The sequence below is a fragment of the Schistocerca americana genome, chromosome 3 (genome assembly GCF_021461395.2).
Source record: "Schistocerca americana isolate TAMUIC-IGC-003095 chromosome 3, iqSchAmer2.1, whole genome shotgun sequence".
Classification (NCBI taxonomy): Eukaryota; Metazoa; Arthropoda; class Insecta; order Orthoptera; family Acrididae; genus Schistocerca; species Schistocerca americana.
In genome coordinates, this window is record NC_060121.1 from 329,175,566 (window position 1) to 329,194,919 (window position 19,354).

At 43.6% G+C, this 19,354-nt stretch overlaps 1 protein-coding gene across 2 annotated transcripts in view; it reads right to left on the bottom strand.

Annotated features, from left to right (window-relative positions):
- Positions 1-19,354, bottom strand: part of LOC124605280 (DNA ligase 3) — a 640,740-nt gene that overhangs the window by 66,272 nt on the left and 555,114 nt on the right. For both annotated transcript variants that reach the window (XM_047136859.1, XM_047136858.1), the window contains exon 22: positions 1,114-1,189. In XM_047136859.1, the coding sequence (XP_046992815.1) occupies positions 1,114-1,189 (76 nt within the window). The remainder of the gene's footprint in view (positions 1-1,113; positions 1,190-19,354) is intronic.

The window sequence follows — 19,354 nt, forward strand, 5'->3', positions numbered from 1 at the left end:
GGCCCATTCACAGAATGTAGCTCTCGCACGGAAATTGTTCCCATGCAGCTGCTGGGTCAGTGACAGGCAGTACGGGTGAAACCTTTGACCGTGTACTATACGCCACACAGATGTGAGACTGACACCGGCGACTACAGTAACGGCTCGTAAGCTGACATGAGGATCGTGGTGTACTGCAGCTAAAACAAACACCTCCGTCTTCTCACTTCTTGCAGTTCTTCGTCTGTTACTGCGGCGCATTACAAAGCTGCCTGTTCTCTTCGCTTAGAATATCTCACAGCGTACGCCATGGCCGCTTCAGTGGCATCGTGTCGGCACTCGCCGAGCATCAGCAACATGTCATCGTACTCGTTGTTCGTGTATGCCATCTTCATCAGATGCCAGTAACTGTGGTATATTGAGCCCCATTTGTTTGTGTGGCTCGAACTGTCGGGTATACGGCCGTGTGCGGCATTCTAACAGCGCATCGAGGAAGCTTCTCGCTCCGCGACACCGGCGACGTTACAACTCGGCCGCACCACATTTAGAAGGCGCATTGCGTTATGCGCAGCGTTTGTGGTATCTGCCCCTGAAACTTTGAAGAGTTTTAGCTCCCAAACTAAAGGTGATAGGAATGTAATTTAAATTGATGTAGCCGGCCGAAGTGGCCGTGCGGTTAAAGGCGCTGCAGTCTGGAACCGCAAGACCGCTACGGTCGCAGGTTCGAATCCTGCCTCGGGCATGGATGTTTGTGATGTCCTTAGGTTAGTTAGGTTTAACTAGTTCTAAGTTCTAGGGGACTAATGACCTCAGCAGTTGAGTCCCATAGTGCTCAGAGCCATTTGAACCATAAATTGATGTATAAACAGATGGTGTTACTGATTCTAGTGCATGATAGACACAACTATTGTTCCATTTAAAAATTGTATAATTTTGCTGTAACTCTTTGGATAATAACACAATAAACTATATTCATAGCTCCGCAGGCAGTGTAACGTTTCTTATGGTGACATACCGCAGCAAATATTTTCGTCGCCTATTACTTCGTAACTTACAGAGGCAAACACATTTAGTGAAACACCCTGCATATATGGTACAATACTACAGTAGAATCAGTGCACATTGCGTACTCACCGGCCGCTTGGCAGTGCCTTTAGGATGCAACACATGCGTGCTGTCATCTACAGAAGTGACCACAGTTCCACCATATCTAAAATCTAGGTCAGGAAAAATACAAAACACAAGCACAAACGGCACTTGTGACAGAGTTGTTAAGCACCTTCGATCTCTGTCATGTACTGAAAATACATTTAATTCCATCACAGACCGTACAAGCATCAGGAAACGACTAAACGTTGCTGATCTGTAGATTATAGTCGAGCAGTTACCTAGTGTACAGAATACGTACACTGCATTTTAGGAAAGAGGAACGCCCTTCTTGAACATAAAGGCATTTACTTGGCTTATAAAAATACTTCTACCCCAATAAAATAAAAAAGTAATTAAAGAGAATAGTTACTTTAAGAGTAAACGAGAGATAAGGCGAGGTGGCGGAACGGTTAGCACATTCTCATTCGGGAAGAGCGGGGTTAAAATCCCCTTCTGGGCATTTGTAATTACGTTTTTTATGGTTTCTCTAAATCGATTAACGCGAATACCGGAATGGTGGTCCTGAAGAGGGCATTTTCAAGTTACTATCACATCCTCTGTTCCGTCTTTGATGATCTTGTTGTCGATGGGACGTATAACCCATTCTTCCTTGGTAGGCAAAACATAAAGGTGAATAAAATGTCTACTAGCGATAACACCTCGTGGAGCGCAGACCGGTATCAGAAGTTGAAAAAAGATTATTCTGTACTCTAATTAGTTCTGTCTAACGACAAGGTGCTCAGAAAATTATATCGATCCTGAGGCAGTGAATTTTGCAGCAACCGACATACTCGATAACGCAAGTGAAAAATTACTCAGAATAGAAGTGCAAAATTAATGGAAGGCGTAAGATAAGTAACAGTACTGTGAATAGACAGACGCTGCAACAAAATAATAATGCAAGTAAAGCACATACGCGAAAACATCACAGAAAGAGGCGTTGAAGGAGGAATGGAAGACTAGACATACATATAATGGGAACGGAGCGCATTTATTTAGTGTTACAACTGTTTTCATGCGGAAAAAAGAACTGCCTTTAAATTGAAAATAATTTCTTTACACCAAAATTAGTCGAAACAACACTGATATATACAAGCATAACGCTCATTTCATTACCTAAATATGTTATTTACTCTCACTCACTGAAGTCTTCACTTGCTTATAGTAAGTTACAGTGCTCACATATAAGATTATTCTGTACTCTAATTAGTTCTGTCTCACGACAAGGTGCTCAGAAAATTATATCGATCCTGAGGCAGTGAATTTTGCAGCAATGCAGTGTACGTATTCTGTTTCGTTATAATAAAACTTAATTGACAGTTCGCAGTTCATGGTTGAGAGATGATGGGTAGCCACTTCTGAACTAATCTTCCAGGCTTGTGTGCCCACGTTAGAAACAACTAAGCCACTTAATCACAATGTCACATTTCGCATTTTAAAACTACTTGTAGCAGAAAATTTTCTGAAGCAAGAAGTAAATACCAGCGAAATACTACGTTCAGATTGGAATATATCTCGCAAGAATAAGCTCGACGCCAATGGTAGCGGCGGATTTACCGTCGTCAAAAACCCTATACTGTCGAGTGAGGTTATAACAGAATCCTAATGTGAAATAATATGGCTGAAAGTATGCATCCAATGTGGGTGATATATCGTGGCAATCGAATTTTACAGACAATCTGCGTTAGGAGCTGCAGGGGGAGGGCGCTTCGGAGAAAATTTTGAGAAAATTGCGAGTAAGTTTCCAGGTCATGCTACTGTAACAGGGATTACTTCTCGAAGCTGTTATTTTCGACGGAAAAAGTTTTATGAAATTTGTTAGTCCACGTCACACTTCAGCGCCAGCATGCTATGTACCAAATACCACGAAAAAACTGTAAAATATGTCGAACCCATTCGTATAGTTTAACTTGAGCGTGAAGTTAACATTCATTCGCAGCAGAAGCACATGTCACGTGCCAGTTTCTAATAACACACGAGCATATGAGCAATATCACATAGATATCTATACTGAGGTGACAAAAGTCATGGGATACCGATATTCACATACACAGATGACGATAGTATCTCATACACAAGAGGAATGAAAGGGCAGTGCGTCGTCAGAGCTGTCGTTTGTACTCAGATGATTCACGTGAAAAGGTTTCCGACGTGATTCACACGACAGGAATTAACGGACGGTGAACGCGGAATGGCAGTTGGAGCTAGACGAATGGGACATCCCATTTCGTAAATCACTAGGGCGTTCAACACTTCGAGATCCACAGTGTCAGTAGTGTGCCGAGAACGTCGAATTTCAGACATTACCTCTCGCCACGGACAACGCAGTGGCCGACAGTGTTTGCAGCGTTAGCATAGAGTTGTCGGTGTTAACAGACAAGCAACACTGCGTGAAATAACCGCAGAAATCAATGTAGGACGTACGACGAACGAATCCCTTAGGACAGTGCGGCGAAATTTGGCGTTAACGGGCTGAGGCATCAGACGTTCGACGCGGCGCTTTTGCTAACAGAACGACGTCACCTGCAATGCCTCTCCTGGGCTCGTGACCATATTGGTTCGACCTTAGACGACTGGAAAACTGCGACCTGGTCAGATGTTTCCCGATTCCAATTGGTAAGAGATGAAGGTAGGATTCGAGTGCGGTGCAGACCCATGCAAGCCATGAACGCAAGTTGTCAACAAGGCACTGTGAAAGCTGTCGGTGGCTCCAGTTTGTGGGATGTGTTTTCATGGAGCTGACTGGGTATTCTGGTCCGACTGAACCGATCATTGACTGGAAATGGTTATCTTCGGCTATTTGGAGACCATTTGCAGCTATTCATGGATTCCATGTTCCCAAACACGGATGTCATGTCACGGGGAAACACAGTCGAGAGGTCAGTTCGTGCAAACAATCCTGCACCGGCACCACTTTCGAAATCAGAGGCAGCATGGCTCAATATTTCTGCAGGAGACTTCTGGTGACTTGTTGAGTCGATGCTATGTCGAGTTGCTGCACTACGTCGGGCAAAAGGAGGCTCACACGATATTACGAGGTATCGCATGACATTTGTCGCCTCAGTGTCTGTTATTAACTTATAGATATATCTTACTCACACGCTTTAATGTGGTAAGGACCTAAGTAACCTCCTTATTACTGTCCAGAGATCAACGCTTTATTGAGACTACCGAACGGTGTTACAGAGATGATCTGTCACGTAAGTTGAAGAAGGTGAAGAAACTCTGTTAAGAAATCATAAAATTATTGATTTGAAAGATGCGTCCTACATGATCGGAACAGCATGGGACAGTGTAAAGGAACAGAATTTGAAAAAAGCCTGGAATAAAATTTTGGATCCAGAGCAAAACTCCCCAGGTCAAATTGAAAATTACGGACAGAATGATATGTCCGAAATGCCCAGTGTACTAAAAAAATTCGATTCTCATGCATGTCAGGAAAAAGACGATCAAGAATGGACGAGTGTCGACGACTCAGATCCAGGGCACCAAATCATGTAGGATTGCGAAATTGTAAACCATGTCCCTGGTGAAGATGACGCCCAAAGCATCTAATCAACTAGCAGCCCAGAAAAAGAAAATGAAGATCTATCGGCTGCTTCTGAACTTTTACTTGTTTAGAAACTGCCTTGCGATTGTCCGAAGTTCAAGGTGAGAGTGACCAGTAGCAGATAGCTGTCATCACAAATGTGAATCACTTAGCTGCTCGTAAGTGGATGGGCTTGCTTAGACAGACCAAAATTAAAGTTTTTTTAAAGCGTTCCATGTTTATGTACTGTACACGAAAAATGCATTTTTGTTTGCTATGCTGTACTACATATGTTCCTACTGTACTAGCCTTTGTAACAATAAAAGAGACTCATGTTGTTATAAATATATGTAGTTTTAAATAGTAAATTGGTAAATAAAGGCAAACAGTTCAGGTTTTCGAATAAACCGTTTTTCCGCACATCCATGTCCCCTAATTGGTTCGGATAATCAAGACTCCTGACATAAATATTTACAGATAGCCGTACCGTAGGTGCAACCACAACGGAGGGGTATCTGTTGAGAGGCCAGACAAACGTGTGGTTCCTGAAGAGGGGCAGCAGCCTTTTCAGTAGTTGCAGGGGCAACAGTCTGGATGATTGACTGATCTGGCCCTGTAACACTAACCAAAATGGCCTTGCTGTTCTGGTACTGCGAACGGCTGAAAGCAAGGGGAAACTACAGCCGTAATTTTTCCCGAGGACATGCAGCTTTACTGTATGATTAAATGATGATGGCGTCCTCTTGGGTAAAATATTCCGGAGGTAAAATAGTCCCCCATTCGGATCTCCGGGCAGGGACTACTCAAGAGGACGTCGTTATCAGGAAAAAGAAAACTGGCGTTCTACGGATCGGAGCGTGGAATGTCAGATCCCTTAATCGGGCAGGTAGGTTAGAAAATTTAAAAAGGGAAATCGATAGGTTAAAGTTAGATATAGTGGGAATTAGTGAAATTCGGTGGCTGGAGGAACAAGACTTTTGGTCAGGTGAATACAGGGTTAGAAATACAAAATCAAATAGGGGTAATGCAGGTGTAGGTTTAATAATGAATAAAAAAATAGGAGTAAGGGTAAGCTACTACAAATAGCATAGTGAACGCATTATTGTGGCCAAGATAGACACAAAGCCCACGCCTACTACAGTAGTACAAGTTTATATGCCAACTAGCTCTGCAGATGACGAAGAAATTGATGAAATGTATGATGAGATAAAAGAAATTATTCAGGTAGTGAAGGGAGACGAAAATTGAATAGTCATGGGTGACTGGAATTCGTCAGTAGGAAAAGGGAGAGAAGGAAACATAGTAGGTGAATATGGATAGGGGCCAAGAAATGAAAGAGGAAGCCGCCTGGTAGAATTTTGCGCAGAGCATAACTTAATCATAGCCAACACTTCGTTCAAGAATCATGAAAGAAGGTTGTATACATGGAAGAACCCTGGAGATACTAAAAGGTATCAGATAGATTATATAATGGTAAGACAGAGATTTAGGAACCAGGTTTTAAATTGTAAGACATATCCAGGGGCAGATGTGGACTCTGACCACAATCTATTGGTTATGAACTGTAGATTAAAACTGAAGAAACTGCAAAAAGGTGGGAATTTGAGGAGATGGGAGCTGGATAAACTGAAAGAACAAGAGGTTGTACAGAGTTTCAGGAAGAGCATAAAGGAACAATTGACAGGACTGGGGGAAAGAAATACAGTAGAAGAAGAATGGGTAGCTTTAAGGGATGAGATAGGAAGGCAGCTGAGGATCAAATAGGTAAAAAGACGAGGGCTAGTAGAAACCCTTGGGTAACAGAAGAAATATTGAATTTAATTGATGAAAGGAGAAAATATAAAAATGCAGTAAATGAAGCAGGCAAAAAGGAATACAAACGTCTCAAAAATGAGATCGACATGAAGTGCAAAATGACTAAGCAAGGATGGCTAGAGGACAAATGTAAGGATGTAGAGGCTTATCTCACTAGGGGTAAGATAGATACTGCTTACAGGAAAATTAAAGAGACCTTTGGAGAAAGGAGAACCACTAGCATGGAAATCAAGAGCTTTGATGGAAAAAAAGCAAAGAAGGGAAAGCAGAAAAGTGGGAGGAGTATATAAAGGGTCTATACAAGGGCGACGTACTTCAGGACAATATTATGGAAATGGAAGACGAGGTAGATGAAGATGAAATGGGAGATATGATACTGCGTGAAGAGTTTGACAGAGCACTGAAAGACCTGAGTCGAAACAAGGCCCCCGGAGTATACAACATTCCATCAGAACTACTGACAGCCTTGGGAGAGCCAGTCCTGACAAAACTCTACCATCTGGTGAGCAAGATGTATGAGACAGGCGAAATACCCTCAGACTTCAAGAAGAATATAATAATTCCAGTCCCAAAGAAATAAAGTGTTGACACATGTGAAAATTACCGAACTATCAGTTTAATAAGCCACAGCTGCAAAATACTAACGCGAATACAGACGAATGGAAAAACTGATAGAAGCCGACCTCGGGGAAGATCAGTTTGGATTCCGTAGAAATGTTGGAACACGTGAGGCAATACTGACCCTACGACTTATCTTAGAAGAAAGATTAAAGAAAGGCAAACTTACATTTCTAGCATTTGTAGACTTAGAGAAAGCTTTTGACAATGTTGATTGCAATACTCTCTTTCAAATTCTGAAGGTGGCAGGGGTAAAATCCAGGGAGCGTAAGCTATTTACAATTTGTACATAAACCAGATGGCAGTTATAAGAGTCGAGGGGTATGAAAGGGAAGCAGTGGTTGGGAAGGGAGTGAGACAGGGTTGTAGCCTATCCCGATGTTATTCAATCTGTATATTGAGCAAGCAATAAAGGAAACAAAAGAAAAGTTCGGAGTAGGTATTAAAATCCATGGAGAAGAAATAAAAACTTTGAGGTTCGCCGATGACATTGTAATTCTGTCAGAGACAGCAAGGGATTTGGAAGAGCAGTTGAACGGAATGGACAGTTTCTTGAAAGGAGGATATAAGATGAACATCAACAAAAGCAAAACGAGGATAATGGAATGTAGTCGAATTAAGTCGGGTGATGCTGAGGGAATTAGATTAGGAAATGAGACACTTAAAGTAGTAAAGGAGTTTTGCTATTTGCGGAGCAAAATAACTGATGATGGTCGAAGTAGGGAGGATATAAAATATAGACTGGCAATGGCAAGGAAAGCGTTTCTGAAGAAGAAAAATTTGTTAACATCGAGTATAGATTTGCATGTCAGGAAGTCGTTTATGAAAGTATTTGTATGGAGTGTAGCCATGTATGGAAGTGAAACGTGGACAATAAATAGTTTAGACAAGAAGAGAATAGAAGCTTTCGAAATGTGGTGCTACAGAAGAGTGCTGAAGTTTAGATGGGTAGATCACATAACTAATGAGGAGGTATTGAGTAGAATTGGGGAGAAGAGGAGCTTTTGGCACAACTTGACTAGAAGAAGGGATCAGTTGGTAGGACATGTTCTGAGACATCGAGGGATCACCAATTTAGTATGGGAGGGCAGCGCGGAGGGTAAAAATCGTAGAGGGAGACCAAGAGATGAATACACTAAGCAGATTCAGAAGGTTGTAGGCTGCAGTAGGTACTGGGAGATGAAGAAGCTTGCACAGGATAGAGTAGCATGGAGAGCTGCATCAAACTAGTCTCAGGACTGAAGACCACAACAACAGCAACAATAACAACAACAACAATCAAGACTCCTGACATGAATAATATATACAAAAACAAAAAACAAACTGAGGATGTATTATACGGTTTTAGGAAAGATAAAGGCACAGGCACCAGAAACGTAGTTCTGACGTTGCGTTTGATAATGGAAGCAAGACAAGAAAAATAAGGACACGTTCACAGGATTTGTCGACCTGGAAAAAGCGTTGGACAATATCAAACGGTGCAAGATGTTCGAAATTCTTAGAAATACGGAGGTAAGCTATAGACGGGTGATATACAATATGTACAAGAGACAAGAGGAAACAATAAGAGTGGAAGACCTAGAACGAAGCGCAAGAATTAAAAAGGGAGTAAGACACGGATGTAGTCTTTCACCATTACTGTTCAATCTGTACATCGAATAAGCAATTACGGCAATAAAAGAACGATTCGAGAGTGGATTTAATGTTCAAGGTGGAAGGACATCAACGGTAAGATTCGCTGATGACATAGCTATCTCCCGTGAAAGTGATGAAAAATTACAGGATCTGCTGAATGGAATAAATAGTCTAATGAGTAAAGTAAATGGACAGATAGTAAATTAAAGAAAGGCGAAAGTAGTACGAAGTAGCAGAAATGAGAACAGCGAGAAAGTTAATATCAGGTTTGGTGAAACCGAAGTAGATGAAGTTAAGGAATTCTGCAACATAGGCAGCAAAATACACAATGACTGACGGGGCAAGCAGGACATAGGAAGCAGACTAGCACTGGCAAAAAGGGTATTCCTGGCCAAGAGTAGTCCACTAGTATCAAACATAGGCCTTAATTTGAAAAAAAATTATTTGAATAAACGTTTCGGGCACAGCATCGTATGGTAGTGAAACATGCACTGTAGGAAAAACGGAACAGAAGAAAACCGAACCATCTGAGATGTGGTGCTACAGATGAAAGTTGAAAATCAGGTGGACTGTTAAGGTAAGGAATGAAGAGATACTCCGCAGAATCGGCGAGGAAAGGAATATATGGAAAACACTGACATGAAGAAGAGACAGGATGGTAGAACATATGTCAAGACATCATGGAATACCGTCCACTGTTCTAGAGGGAGCCATAAGGTGTATGGGAAGACAGGGATTGAGATACATCCAGCAAATAATTGAGGACGTAGGTTGCAAATGCTGTTCTGAGATGAAGACGAATTCGTGGAGGACCTCATCAAACCAGTAGGAAACTTGATGGCTCAAAAAAGACTCCATTGTACTTCGTCCCATATGCGGCTTGCGAAACGATCACAACGTGAAAATCAGATTAGTGCGCATACGAAGGTTTAGCGACAGTCGTTCTTCCGTGCACCATTCGTGAGTGGAATAAGAGAGGGCGAAATAGTGACAGATACGGTAAGATACGTATCGTAAGATGAGTCGCAAGGCATCGATGTAGGAACAGGTTAGTCGCACATCTAAGGAAGATTGTCTTTTTCCTTTAGAGTCATACCAAACGCTACCCCGTGCTGCGGTGTTGGCTGGGAGACAGGATGGTACAAAGGGCAGGGCCCGGCGTTTAGCGCGCAGCGCGCAGAGTGCGAGGCGGGGGCAGCTGAGGGCCCGCCAGAGGCGAGTGCAGCCTCGAGGGCCCTCGGCGAAGTGGAGGACCGCCAGGGCGGAAGGCCACGGCCGGCGCGCCGGGGGGCGCGATGCGGTCTGCTGCCGGCGGAGGTCCCAAGGCAAGGCCTGAAAGGGCACTGGAAAGGGCTACAGAAGCTGCGCTGGCCAGCGAAAAGACCTGCTCGCCAATACCTGCACCACTGCTCTGCAAATCAAACCAGTTCGACTTAAGCCAGTACCAGCGCCAGCACCACCACGAACAACAATAACAACAACAACAACAACAGCAAAAGACTTTTTACTTGGGCTCTGACAAAACTATCACCTTCCGTTCGTCTTGAAATTGCCCGTGGAGGAAGCCTCTCCATGCAATAAGTTAATAGCTCATAGTTCGAGGAAGGAACGAAATTTCATATTCCAAAGCAGTTACGTGCGGCGATGTCTGATGGAACACTGTGTGGTTAGGTGGTCGTACAGTAATTAAACTTCCTTCGACAGTTTCCCGGGATGTTTTTTCTTTTTTCCTTTTTGCATGTAGGGATTAAAAGTGGTTACATACGTACATACACACACACACACACACACACACACACACACACACACACACACAACGCGCAAAGAAAGGTCACAATACCAAAAAATAATTAGTGTAGAGTAATGAAATTTCGGAAATACAGTACCGGCCATTAAAATTGCTACACCACGAAGATGACATGCTACAGACGCGAAATTCATCCGACAGGAAGAAGATGCTGTGATATGCAAATGATTATCTTTTCAGAGCATTCACACTAGGTTGGCGCCGTTGGCGACACCTACAACGTGCTGACATGAGGAAAGTTTCCAACCGATTTCTCAAACACAAACAGCAGTTGGCCGGCGTTGTCTGGTGAAACAGTGTTGTGATGCCTCGTGTAAGGAGGAGAAATGCGTACCATCACGATTTCGACTTCGATAAAGGTCGGATTGTAGCCTATCGCGATCGCGGTTTATCGTATCGCGACATTGCTGATTGCGTTGGTCGAGAGCCAATGACTGTTAGCAGAATATGGAATCGGTGGGTTCAGGAGGGTAATGCGGAACGCCGTGCTGGATCCCAACGGCCTCGTATCACTAGCTGTCGAGATGACAGGCATCTTATCCGCATGGCTGTAACGGATCGTGCAGCCACGTCTCGATCCCTGACTCAACAGATGGGGACGTTTGCAAGACAACAACCTCTGCACGAACAGTTCGACGACGTCAGCTCGGAGACCGTAGCTACGATTACCCTTGACGCTGCATCACAGGCAGGAGCGCCTGCGATGGTGTACTCAACGACGAACCTGGGTGTACGAATGGCAAAACGTCAGTTTTTCGGATAAATCCAGGCTCTGTTTACAGCATCATGATGGTCGCATCCGTTTTTGGCGACATCGCGGTGAACGCACATTGGAAGTGTGTATTCGTCATCGCCATACTGGCGTATCACCCGGCGTGATGGTATGGGGTGCCACTGGTTACACGTCTCGGTCACCTCTTGTTCGCATTGGCGGCACTTTGGACAGTGGACGTTACATTTCAGATGTGTTACGACCCGTGGCTCTACCCTTCATTCGATCCCTGCGACTGCAGGATAATGCACGACGGCATGTTGCAGGTCCTGTATGTTCGATTGCTGCCCTGGCCAGCACATTCTCCAGATCTCTCACCAACTGAAAACGTCTGGTCAATAGTGGCCGAGAAACTGGCTCGTCACAATACGCCAGTCAATACTCTTGATGAACTGTGGTATCGTGTTGAAGCTCCATGGGCAGTTGTGCCTGTACACGTCATCCAAGCTCTGTTTGACTCAATGCCCAGGCGTATCAAGACCGTATTACGGCCAGAGGTGGTTGTTTTGGGTACTGATTTCTCAGGATCTATGCATCCAAATTGCGTGAAAATGTAATCACATGTCAGTTCTAGTACAATATATTTGTCCAACGAATACCCGTTTATAATCTGCATTTCTTCTTGGTGTAGCAATTTTAATAGCCAGTAGTGTACATCTCTCTAGGCTACATATTTAAGTGATAAACATTTCAGGATCACACGTTGATGAAAGCACGAGATAAGGCAAGGCAAACTTGAAATGCTGGTACATTAGTAACTAGTGTAACCGCCCGACTGTTTAATGCAAGCATGCAAATCTGTATGCATTGTTGTTGTACAGGTACCGGATGTCAGTTTGTGGGATGAAGTTCCATGCCTATTGCACTTGGTCGGTCAGTAAACGGACGGTTAACGTTTGTAGTGGATAACGCTGTATTTGTAGTCTGATATGTGCTCGATTGGAGACAGATCTGATGATAGGGCAGGCCAAGGCAACATGTCGACATGTCGTAGGGCATGTTGCATAACAACAGCGGTATGTGCGGGAGCGTTATCCTGTTGGAAAACTCCCGCTAGAATGCTGTTCATGAATGGCAGCATAACACGTCGAATAACCAGACTGACGTACAGTTTTGCAGTCGAGATGCGTGGGATAACCACGAGAGTGCACCTGCTGTCATACGAAATCACACCCAGACCACAAGTCCAGGTGTAGGTCCGGCGTGTCTGGCATGCAGACTGGTTAGTTGCGAGCCTTCAATTGGACTCTTCCTAACCAATACACGGTTATCACAGGCACCAAGGAAGAACTAGTTTTCATCATAAATCGACAGACCTCCACCCTTCCCTCCAATGTGCTCTCCCCTGTCTCCACTGTAGTCGTAAACGGCGGTAGTTTGATATTGCTGGCATGCACGGTACAGGGAGTCTTTTGGAGTTGTCATTGAAGTAACCGATTTGTAACAGTTGACCTGTGTCACTTTGACAGCAACTACTGCTCAAATACACACATAAAAAACAGTTTCGCATCACCGCGTTTCCCAGAACTCCTGAAGATAGACGTTGACAGTGGATATTGTATCACAGACACAATCCCTTTGACTGTTCAGACATGTCACTAAATCCGCCCAAAGATGTATACAACCATGCATGAGCAGCGCCTATCAAACGAAGGGACGTGTTGTTCAAATGGCTCTGAGCACCATGGGACTCAACTGCTGAGGTCATCAGTCCCCTAGAACTTAAAACTACTTAAACCTAACTAACCTAAGGACATCACACACATCCATGTCCGAGGCAGAACTCGAACCTGCGACCGTAGCGGTCTCGCGCTTCCAGACTGACACGCCTAGACCCGCTCGGCCACACCGGCCGGCGGGACGTGTTGTCTGTAGTTTAACCATGCCTAGACAGTCAATACCGTGGATCGATCGCGTTCGCAGTATTACTTCGTGCCAGGAAGCGCTTTCAACAAAGGAAGTGTCCAGGTGTCTCGGAGTGTACCAAAGCGATGTTGTTCGGACATGGAGGAGATACAGAGGGAAGGACAGAAACTGTCGATGACATGCCTCGCTCAGGCCACAGAAGGGCTACTACTGCAGTGGATGACGGCTCCCTACGAATTATGGCTCGGAGGAACGCTGACAACAACGGCACCATGTTGAATAACGCTTTTCGTGCAGCCACAGGATATCGTGTTACGACTCAAACTGTGCACAATAGGCTGCATGATGCGCAACTTCATTCCCGACTTCCATGGCGAGGTCCATCTTTGCAACCACGACACCATGCAGCGCGGTACAGATGGGCCCAACAACATGCTGAATGGACCGCTCAGGACTGCCATGACGTTCTCTTCACCGATGAGCATCACATAGGTTTTCAACCAGACAATCGCCGGAGACGTGTTTGGAGGCAACCCGGTCAGGCTGAAATCCTTAGACACACTGTCCAGCGAGTGCAGCAAGATGGAGGTTCCCTGCTGGTTTGGGGTGGCATTATGTGAGGCCGATGTACGACGCTGGTGGTCATGGACGGCGCCGTAACGGCTGTACGATACATGAATGCCATCCTCTGACCGATAGTGCAACCATATCGGCAGCATATTGGCGAGGCTTTCGTCTTCATGGACGAAAATTCGCGCTCCCCAGCGTGCACATATTGTGAATGAATTCCTTCAGGATAACGACATCGCTCGACTAGAGTGGCCAGCATGTTCTCCAGACATGAAACCTATCGAACGTGCCTGGGATAGACTGGAAAGGGCTGTTTATGGACGACGTGACCCACCAACCACTCTGAGGGATCTACGCCGAATTGGCGTTGAGGAGTGGGACAATCTGGACCAACAGTACCTTGATGCACTTGTGGATAGTATGCCACGACGAACACAGGCATGCATTAATTCAAGAGGGCGTTCTACTGGGCATTAGCGGTACTGGTGTGTACAGCAATCTGGACCACCACCCCTGAAGGTTTCCCAGTGTGATGGTACAACATACAATGTGTGGTTTATATGAGCAACAAAAAAGGCGGAAATGATGTTTATGTTGATCTTTATTCCAGTTTTTTGTAAAGGTCCCGGAACTCTCCGAACTGAGGTGATGCAAAACTTGTTTTGGAGTGTGTAGCTGCTTCAGATGCAATACGATGCACCAGAGCCATACACCGAACACGGTGGTTCTCCCGGTCGGGAGTATCACGTGACCGTCCAGAGCCCGGTCTTCTTGCGACCATACATTGTCGCGACCATTGCTGTCTACAGTCATCAACAGTGGCTACATGACTGCCTAGTCTTTCCTCTGTATAGCCCTATTACACGACGTCGCTCAAACTTAGTCACGTGCTAATAGTGGCGTCTTTCTCGCCTTAAAGGAATTCTTGGCTAAGATCGACTTACCACGTCCAGTCTCAAAGGTAACTAACGCTCAAGCCCGTTATAGCGTGTATTTAAAGCAAACCTAATTTGCATCCTCATAGTGGCGCTACTAACGACAGGTGCGAAATTTGAATAGACATCATCTTTCAGATGTTGAAACACACCTACCAACCTCTGCTTATACCGCTCAACTCCCTCTTGGTGTCAGGATTTTTTCCATGAGGATCCAGAGTGTCTGCCCTTACAGATATCAAGCGCATTCTCTCTGGTGTTTCGGCAGATATTTGCAATTTCGTTTCTGCATTGTGTAACTGGAGTCAGCCCAAATAAATACTGCTCGTCACGTCTTTCAGAGACGCCCAGTGTCAACAGGAACGTCGCTTTGTTTCCATCTTATATGCTCATTGGACAGAGCCTTCCAAAGTAGACTCGTTCGATATTCATTTTATCGATATGTATTAACAGGGACAGTAAAACAAGAATACAGCGAGTCACTAGCGCTGCATGCTTGGCGGTAGAAGTCAGCGCGGACCAGGACAGTCTTGCCGCTGGTGATTCTTCGAGTTTTACTGCCCCGGTAATACGTACCGACACAGCGAATATCGACCCAGGCTAATCTGGAACCGCTCTGTCGAATGGGCATGTAAAACTCCACTTTAAAAATTATTTTGTTTGTAACAGGTAACAAACCAACGCTTTCCCCCGACACTGGACGTCGCATGAAAGACGTGATGAGCGCTATTTGTCTGGAGTGAGTCCAGATACACAATGCAGAAACGAAATTGCAAATATCTGCTGAAACACCAGATAAAATGCTCTTGGCAACTCTTAGAAGAGACACCTCATGTAACACATTGTCATATGTCTCACGCTCACGAGTTGGACAGCTGAAGAATTTATTTGTATCTGCAGAAGACGGAAAGACAAAAATACTGCATATCCAAAATCACTAGAATAAGCTTTTTCAAATTTCATTTAATGCACAAAAATAATTGTTTTTCATTTATTTTGTACATATAAATGTGTCTAATTTGCATATGTGTACCCACTTATAAAAAAGAAAAGACACTGCACAACATGCCGGGCACGACTAGTGAGAAATAAACACTAATGACCAAGTTTCGTATTATTTATCCTATTCTTTTCCACGTCTAAATACTTATACGAAATATTACGCTGTCCGCAGTTTTTGTTCCCAGACGTAGACATAAATTAGGTTGTATCGCCTCAAGTGACCTTGGTATCGGAAGGAGATTCAGTTCCAAATCAGGTGTAAAGTGCGTCTGAGGAAGATCAGTCTTCTGATGTCCGAAGGTCTTACGTCCATCTGCAGTAGCTACTCGTTAAGCCGTACAGATCAAAGGAGACGGTGTTCACGTGCTCGTCGTTTCGCACCCTGAGGCAATCGTGTCCCCTCCTGATAACAGAGACACAAAACTCCGGTAGTTCTGTTTCCTAATGAGATCTAACTAGCTCCGCATGGCTCATTAAAATTATGAAAAATAACGCCGAAAGCGCACACAAAGGAAAGGACACCTGGCGCCCCAACGCTACCGGTGCTGGGACGTTAACAAGCCGCTGCAACAGGTGGATCGAAGGCGTCCAGGTAATCACTGCGTCTAGTTACTGTCGTCCTAATGAAGTCACCCGAGACAGGCGCTAAGAGCCAGCAGTCACCGAAAGTAACGCACCATCTCTCGCGATACAGTCGGCAGGGGCGTTATTAACTGTTAACGAATAGGGAGTAGAAATCAGACGACAGTAACTCAAAGATAATTACAGCACGGAGAATCCCAGGGCAAGCGTTAACAAGAAGCAGATCACTCACTGATTACGTAACATTCACTCCCTGTATGATTGCGAAATACATCAAAAATATTTTTTCTTCCTTATTCTTATTTCGATTTCCCACAAGGGAGCGCCACGGTAGCGGATACAACCGACGTCTGCCAAACTGTTACTTCTTTCACAAAGTTGTACTGTATAAGAGAATCAAGAGATTATTTCGTGTTAAAATACTATACGTACACGACAGTTTCACATATTCTCAATTCAGACCAATCATTTACTGGTAGTTAATAATATAAAGGGGTGACGATGACAGCGCTCCGATTCCGTAATGATTGTGCCAGTAATGTACGGAAAACAGTTAAGTTCGTATTAAAAGATGTAAAATCGTTTAGAGTAATTGGACAATGAAGAACTGCGTGTGGCGTAGCTAATATACTGAACGCGAGCATTTTTACTACAGAAAAACGATGGGAAACATACGTATAACTGTGGGATAGAGCGTTGTAGGCTATGGCTGGTAGGTAAAATATATATCAGTACTGATTTGATGGTTAGGAAGTGGAAGCTCGTTGAAGTTCCGGAGGGAGAGCGTGGAGCGTGGAGGAAGAAAGGAAGGTAGATTAGGTTTAACATCCCGTTGGCATCAACGTCATTAGAGATGGAACAGAACTCGGAATGTTTCATGGATGGGGAAGGAAATCGGCCGCAACATTTCAAAGCAATCGTATCAGCATTTGCCTGGAGCGATTATGGGAAATCACGGAAAACCCGAATCAGGATCGTCGGGCGCAGATTTGAACCGTCGCCCTCCCGAATGCGAGTCCAATGTGCTAAGCCATGGCGGTGCATGGAGAGTGGGATATGAGTGTAGTGGCACAGCTTAGGTTTAGTTGTCAGATAGGATATTGGGATCTGTGAGCGGGGTTTTCCTTTGATGTACTGGATTCGCCTGCGCACAAGGAAAAAGAGGTGTAGGAAATGGATGAGTTTTTACAGGACGAGAGATGGGAAGGGCAAGATGGGTGCATGCGTTTCTACTATTTTAAAAGATCTATAAAATTTGGAGGGGAACGGGATGGGGCAGAGATCCAGGCGACATTAGAATATGTTTGTATGGAAAGAATGAACCATTTATGGATCCTGATGAAGGTAAAAGGATGTAGGTCCCAAAAAAGGCTTGTAAGTAGTTTTAGTCACTTACACGTTTTGTGGTGGCTGGTCAGGAAGTGTGCATTTCCACTTAGTTTTCCATCAAGGATTAGTCCCAAGTATTTTATTGAGTTATTAAGACATTTTATTTTAATTAAAAGCTTTTTGCTATACTGTTTATTTATTTATTCGCAGTGATAAAAGTTACACGACGAACTCGTTTCGGCGATTTGCCAGTATCAAGTGTACCTGCGAAGATGGTATAACAGGTGTAATATTGTTTCTTAGGTCTATGTTAATGTCTACATATGGCATCTTACGCTTACGTCTTAGGTGGTATGTCGTGGTCCTGGGAGCGTAAATGTCTGTTACCATTTTTTTTTATACTGCATCATGTTATTTATATGTTTACTTTGTATTTGTGTAATCATATAAAACTATTTTGACAGCTTTTCTGACAGCTTCGACTCCAGTGATGCTATATGTTTACAATGGAATTTCCATTTCGCGGAAATTCACGGATTACGTTTAATTTTTCAGAGATAATATATTTGTGGTTTGTTTTTACTTGTAATTTAAGTGTTCTATGGTTTTGTGTTTATCGCGATAATTTACCGTTTTTCTTTAATAACGCCAGTAAAATTTTCGTGGTATTTTTTATGTTTAAAATCTTTTTCTTTCTTGAGGATGTCTTGCACGTATTTTTGTGAGGGAATGTAAATTTCCAAAATGTTCATTGAGTGTCCCTTACGTACGTCGTGTAAAAATTTTACGGCATTTTTTAAATGCAAGTAAAATGTAGACTGGTTGCTTTTGCGATTTCGTATACGTTCTTTAAATTTGATTTGGAAATTTCCACCTGTTTGCCCGATATAAAATTTATTGCAGTCGTCACAAGTAAGTTCCTAGACGCCTGGATTTGAAAAAGTGGAGATATTTTTTGTTGCTCATAATTTTGTCTTTAAGTTTTTATTCCTACTAAATGTTACTTTTGTTTTCTCACACAAATTGTTCATCTTTTCCGATATTTGGCTTATGTATGATGCTGTAACATGGGTAGGTAGTTTTTTCTTCCCTTGTTAATGTTATCTCTTTACGTATGGCTTCTTTTTTTCGTTTTGTGTGGACCCTACTGTTCACATAATTTTAGCACTATTTTGGGGTTGAAGTTATTTCGTTGCGCTATGTAACTGCAGCGTTTTTATTTCATTTTGTATCGTATTATTAACGCGAGGTAAATTTAAAATTCTGTTACTCACTGATTTGAAACATCCATATTTATGCGGATTTGGGTGGGAATTTTTTTTATTGATGATAATGTCACTCGTGGTAGCTTTCTATACATTTTCTATCGGTGGTGACTGTTTTCGTTGCTCATTTTTAGGTTTAAAAAGTTTATCGATTTGTTTTGCTATGTAACCATTGTGAATTTTATGTTAGGCTTCAAGTTGTTTGCCGGCCACGGTGGCCGAGCGGTTCTAGGCGCTCAGTCCGGAACCGCGCGACTGCTGCGGTCGCAGGTTCGAATCCTGCCTCGGGCATGGATGTGTGTGATGTCCTTAGGTTAGTTAGGTTTAAGTAGTTCTAAGTTCTAGGGGACTGATGACCACAGATGTTAAGTCCCATAGTGCTCAGAGCCATTTTTTTCAAGTTGTTTAGTTGCTGATTGATTATTTGTTGTTTTCCTCATCTTCATCTACTAGTAGCAGTGTGTCATCAACATATGGTAATAGATAATTTTATTTAGGACT